A 6,190-nucleotide genomic window follows, 5' to 3' on the forward strand; every position below is an offset into this window, starting at 1 on the left:
GGGAATTGTTGGTCTTGTCTTGGGACATGACTTGGGAATTGTTGGGCATGACTTGGGAATTGTTGGGCATGACTTGGGAATTGTTGGGCATGACTTGGGAATTGTTGGGCATGACTTCGGATTTGTTGGTGTTGACTTGAGACATGACTTGGGAATTGTGGATCTTTACTTGGGACATAGATAGATGGATAGCTAGCTTTATTGATCCCCGAGGGGAAATGAGGTTATCATAGCAGCGGGTACATTTAAGTACAAATACAATCAAAATATAAGGGCAAATATAGAAACAATAAAGTTCTATATACAATATACAAAGAACAATAAAATACTATATACAGTAAAATGCTTAAGTAGTTATAAAATAAAATACAATACTGAGGTAGATAAAATACTGAGGTAAATAAAATAAAATACTGAGGTAACGAAGAGAAAAGGTAAGTGGAACATAAGGTGCAAGAGGATAAGGTGCAGTATTTACGGTAATAATAATTTAAAGAGCATTATTTGTGTGTTGTGGAGTGAGTGTTATAAAGTCCAGGGTGACAAGCTTAGAGCCAACAACAGACCCTGCCTTTTTAATGAGTTTGTTCAGTCTGTTGGTGTCCTTCGCTTTGATGCCCGCACCCCAGGACACCACAGCGAAGAAGATGGTGCTCTCAACAACAGACTGACAGAACATCCGGAGCATCCGGTTGCAGACATTAAAGGACCTGAGCCTCCTCAGGAAGAAAAGTCTGCTCAGGCCCTTCTTGTAGACTGCCTCCGTGTTTGTAGACCACTCCAGTTTATTGTCCAGCACAACACCCAGGTATTTGTATGATTTCACTATTTCCATATCTGTCCCACCAATGCAGACTGGAGAGGGCGGGGGCTTGTTTCTCTTGAAGTACACCACCATCTCTTTCATCTTCGCCATGTTCAGCTGCTGGTGGTTCTCCCCACACCACTTAACAAAATTTGCCGAACAGGTCCCTGTACTCATCCTCCCTCCCGCCCTCTACACGCCCCACAATGGCCGTGTCATCAGAGAATTTCTGCAGATGACACGACTCAGTGCGGTACTTAAAGTCTGCAGTGTATGTGGTGAAGAGGAAGGGAGACAGCACAGTTCCCTGGGGGGCGCCGATGTTGCCAATCAGACGGTCAGACACACAGTTCTGTAATCTCACAAACTGCGGTCTGCCCGTCAGATAGTCATCGAACCATGTGACGAGGGGAGAATCCACCCCCACGTTCTCCAGTTTGGCCTTCAGCAGCCTGGGCTGGATGGTGTTGAAGGCGCTGGAGAAGTCAAAGAACATGATGTGGTGTTGGGTCTATCCAGGGAGGAGTAGGCTTCCTGCAGCAGGTAGATGATTGCATCATCGACCCCAACATGGGGCTGATATGCAAACTGGGACACTGACTTGGGAAAACAAGTGCTTTTACCCACTTGTGATGTGAAAGACATGGTACACAGAGCTGTGGAGGTGTGGACGGCACAGGGGACACACTACCACTATAATATTGTAATATTGATTTTAGCTGTATTGCTCAGTATACGTGAATAAGACATTTTGATTGAATATCGGACCAAACTTTGGAAAGTTATTAATCAGTAATTATACTGTTACAGTTGTAACCTTCACTGGTTTCTATGCTGTTTCCAAGCCTTCTAACTCTGACAGAAGCAGAATGTGGCACAGCTTTTATCCACCAGTGGCCTCTTTGTGTTTTTTCTGTTGAAGGAAGGAGAGGGGAAGACAGGCACGAGCTGTGCTCTGGACTGTGGAGCAGGCATCGGGAGGATCACCAAACGTTTGCTGCTGCCTCTGTTCAACACTGTGGACCTGGTGGACGTGACGCAGGAGTTCCTGGACAAAGCCAAGACGTACCTGGGAGAGGAGAGCAAGAGAGTGGGCAACTACATCTGCACCGGCTTGCAGGACTTTGTACCAGAGAGTGGGCGCTATGATGTCATCTGGATCCAGTGGGTCATTGGTAAGTCTGCCTCTGTGGGTGCCATCAGTGAGTATGGTGTCTGTCATACTTAAACGTACATTAGGGAGTTCTTAACTGGTTCTGAAACATACAGTATAGTATAGTACAGTACAGTATAATCCTGATGTCAGAGCCCTGCTGCTGCAGCAGCTGCAAGTGTTTGATAGCTTAGTGTTTCAGTTTTTCTTCAGTCATTGCTACATGGACCACAGATACAACTCAACGTGTGCTGTGTTCTACAATGAAAATCTTTCCTCCTCTTCTTTCCCCTCAGGCCACCTGACAGACAACCACCTTGTGGAGTTCCTGCGACGCTGCCAAAATGCTCTGCGGCCCAATGGCCTCATCATGATCAAGGACAATGTGTCATATGAGGGCGTGGTCCCTGATGAGGTGGACAGCAGCGTCTGCCGCGACTTAGAAATACTTCACAGTCTGGCGGGCCGAGCGGGCCTCCGCATCGTCCACGAGGAGCAGCAACTGAACTTCCCAAAGGAGATCTACCAAGTCCACACACTGGCTTTCAGATAGAGGACCGCTGCCTTGTATGCGAACAAAGTGTTTCTAATGTGGAAATGATGTTTTTCTAGTCAGCAATCCAGTAAGAATCTTTTTGGAAATTATTTGCATTGTGATACGTTTGTGGAATGTGTGTTGCTGGATCTTTACTAGACTACCAGGCCACATTACTCCTCAGTCTCATGAGTATTTGCTGTCTCTGTTCACCATGGACAGATCCCAGCATGTTACCTGTGTCAGTGTGATCTCCAGTGAAATTGCAGGTCAAAGTTCACTTAAGTTGAACTTCAGCTGTGTGGGCCCATAGGAGCTCTGCTGCACTGTGTGTGTAAATGAAGTCAAAATTCTAACGCTGTGTCATCCCCACCATTAAGTCCTACAGGCTGTCATTGCTTTGCTCATTATTTATTTATTTATTTTCCACTTTAAACATCACATCCTTTATCCGAGCTGAGTGCGGGACAGTTCCACCGATCAGAGGGCTGAGGTGACTGTGCCCTTGTCTCAACTTCCTTTCAGCTGCGTCCATTGGAAGTGTTTCAGATGTGGAGCATCTTCAAGCAGCTTCCAGTGTTGTCAAGAGTTTCATTTCCATGTTTTACAGCTTCTTGAAAACATGTTTGCAGCTCATTTCTGAACAGTATTGTAACACAGACGTTGTGGCTGTATTTTACTGGTTTTAATGAACTTAGGTTTTCTGGGCCCCATCCTGACCTGAGTCCTTTTTAATATTGAGTATGTGATTAAATGTATCTGACACATTGGAGTAACAGCTGAAGCCTGCTTCATTTAACCCTCCTTGTTTTTGATCTTATACTGGAGGTCCTGGTGGCTACAGAGGAGACCTGTCACTCCTACAGAAACACCACAGAGGTGTTACACAGTGATGCTTCTTTTACATAATAAACCACCAATGCTCAAATATTCAAACCCACTTCATGCTGTGATTGGTCAGCTGTGTGGAGGTGAGAAAGAAGCTGGGGTTTGAACTATGAACTATTTCTCTGTTTTAATGTGAACAACTGCTTGCAACACTGTGCAGTATGTTCAGTAGAGAATGTCTAAAAAATTTACTTTTTTTAAAATGTCTAATGGAACCATCAAGAAAAGAACCTGCTGAACAATTCAGAATGAAAATAACCATGAGCTACAGACCAGGGGCCTCATGTATCAATGTTGCGTACGCACAAAAACGTGGCGTACGTCATTTTCCACGCCAACGGTCAGATGTATCAAAAGTGAAATGACCGTGGAAATGTGCGGTGCCCCACGCCAGCTTCATGGCTGGCGTACGCACGTTTCTACAGCTATTGTTCCTTTGGCGACACGTTGAGGTGATGCTGGGAAACTGTTGATTATGTGAAAACAATTAGTCCTCAGAGTAATGTGCACATCAGAGACACATTAATGGACAATTAACACACACGTGTTTGCAATCATATGGATGGATATAAAAGCATGCGCAAAGTGATGAAAAAATGGCTTAACAATGGCAGCCTTGGCCTTGTTAGAAGACATCGCAAATGGTAATGTCAGACGTGAGAGGGTGTTTAGAGAACGGGAAGATCTGTTGGCAAATGACGACAACTGGCTCATGAGTCGTTTTAGGTTGCCGAGGCCAGTGTTACTGGAGCTGAATTGGGATCGTAAGAATGTCATCCAGGTACATCAAATTCCCATACAATGCTGTTGAACAGGCCAACATTAAAGCGCAATTTGCAGCAAGAGCCGGTGTCCGTAATGTAATCGGAGCTATTGACTGCACACATGTTGCTATAAAAGCGCCATCACAGGATGAATTTGTTTTTGTCAACAGGAAACATTTTCATTCAATTAATGTTCAAATAATATGTGATGCGCAAATGCAGCTCACCAACATCGTGGCAAGGTGGCCTGGTTCAATGCATGACTCGTTCATTCTTACCAATAGCAGGGTTGGTAACAGGCTGGAGGCTGGCACGGTGCGCGATGGGTGATTAAATAATGTATCCGTTTAATTGCGCCCCGAATGTGCATTCAAATATATGCATTTGTTTTTCCCTGGTGAAAATAGAGCGGCAGAGCTGTCTAACAAGCCCTTTATTGTCTCCTTGTGTTCAGTATTTGTGTCAATAAACGCGTGCGTAAAGTTGGAAATGTCACACTGCAGTAGCCACGGCGCACTTCTGCAGTCATTAATATAAGTGCAATCAGTCTTGTCAATCCTTGTAATGAAGTTGTTTTGTCCTTCTGTTTGTTTCCCACTAACGGTAGCATATATTATTATTATTATTATTATTATTATATTATTTATTTTTTTCCAGTGAGTGTGCGCTGCTCCGACCCCACAGCGTTCACTGCCTCACACACAAGCTCCCACATTTCTTTTTTTTGGTGTTTATCCCTGACGAGAGGCCCAAATGATACAGATCTTCGTGTCTCGACTTCATTTAATAGCGTTTCGAGCTCAGACTCGGTGAAGTTGCGCTTCACCGAGTCTTAGTACATGAGGCCCCTGGGGCCTCATGTACTAAGACTTGCGTGGATTTCCTACTGAAACATGGCGTACGCTAGAATCCAGAAACTATCGTACGCACAAAAAAAATCAGATGTATCAAAGTGTGCGTACGCATGGATCCAAGCACTTTTCCTTTGTACATCCCAATCAACGTGGAATTGAGCGCACATGTAGAAGTGCTAAACTCCTCCCTGTCCACGCCACCATTTAAATATGCAAATCAATTTAAATAGGGCCTGCACCGGGGATTCCCCTCTCCGCACCATCAGATTTACACCATGAGTAAAGGGAAGAAGAGCAACTTCACCGAGTCTGAGCTCGAAACGCTATTAAATGAAGTCGAGACGCGAAGATCTGTATTATTTGGCAGCCTCTCGTCAGGGATAAACACCAAAAAAAAAGAAATGTGAGTGGGAGCGTGTGTGTGAGGCAGTGAACGCTGTGGGGTCGGAGCAGCGCACATTCACTGAAATAAAAAAAGGTCCGACGTGAAGGTGGAGGTGAAGCGGAGGATTTCGGCCCACCGCCGAAGCGTGACCGCAACGGGCGGGGGGACAGGAGGGGAGGAACTGACCCCCTTTGATCAGAGAGTGGCGGCTATTGTGGGTGACACAGCTCTAACCGGAGTTGTGGGGGCCCATGAAGGCGACACAGATCATCCCCAAGGTAAATGTGTTAAACTCAGAAATGTTGTCATTATACTGGTCGTACAATAGGCTGCTCACATTACACATGCTCGTGCGTAAAGTTGCCAGGATATAAACACATTGACTCGTGTTTAATTACTTCATTTTTTTATCATCATTTCTGAATAGACGATGAGCCAGGAGAGGGCACCTCCACCGGCACTGCGCGCCCTGGCGTCTCCACCGGCTCCTCCGGCTCCACCAGCACCATGCTCCCCGGCGTCTCCACCGGCTCCACCAGCACCACGCGCCTCGGCGACTCCACGCCATCTGCTGACGTCCGCCCGACCGGCCGTGTCTTCACACAAGCTGTGCTGGAATCACAGGAGGAAATTGTGAGAGCAATCCGTGGCGTCAGTGATCGTCTTGATCAAATTATCAATGTCCTTGGAGATATTTGCAACGCAATAAATGCACTTAAAAAGTAAATTGTGTTCTTGCCTCTTTACATCGTTGAAATCAGATGCTGCTGGGCCCGTATCACTTCCCGGGGTGGGTCGAGGTTGAC

At 45.8% G+C, this 6,190-nt stretch overlaps 1 protein-coding gene across 3 annotated transcripts in view; it reads left to right on the forward strand.

The window, feature by feature from the left end:
- ntmt1 (N-terminal Xaa-Pro-Lys N-methyltransferase 1) overlaps positions 1-3,265 on the forward strand; it is a 13,036-nt gene extending 9,771 nt beyond the window's left edge. For all 3 annotated transcript variants that reach the window (XM_073478618.1, XM_073478617.1, XM_073478619.1), the window contains 2 exons: positions 1,728-1,980; positions 2,255-3,265. In XM_073478618.1, coding sequence (XP_073334719.1) covers positions 1,728-1,980; positions 2,255-2,511 — 510 coding nt within the window. In that variant the 3' untranslated portion in view covers positions 2,512-3,265. The remainder of the gene's footprint in view (positions 1-1,727; positions 1,981-2,254) is intronic.
- Positions 3,266-6,190: the final 2,925 nt, after the last annotated feature.

Source organism: Pagrus major, chromosome 12 (assembly GCF_040436345.1).
Source record: "Pagrus major chromosome 12, Pma_NU_1.0".
Lineage (NCBI taxonomy): Eukaryota > Metazoa > Chordata > Actinopteri > Spariformes > Sparidae > Pagrus > Pagrus major.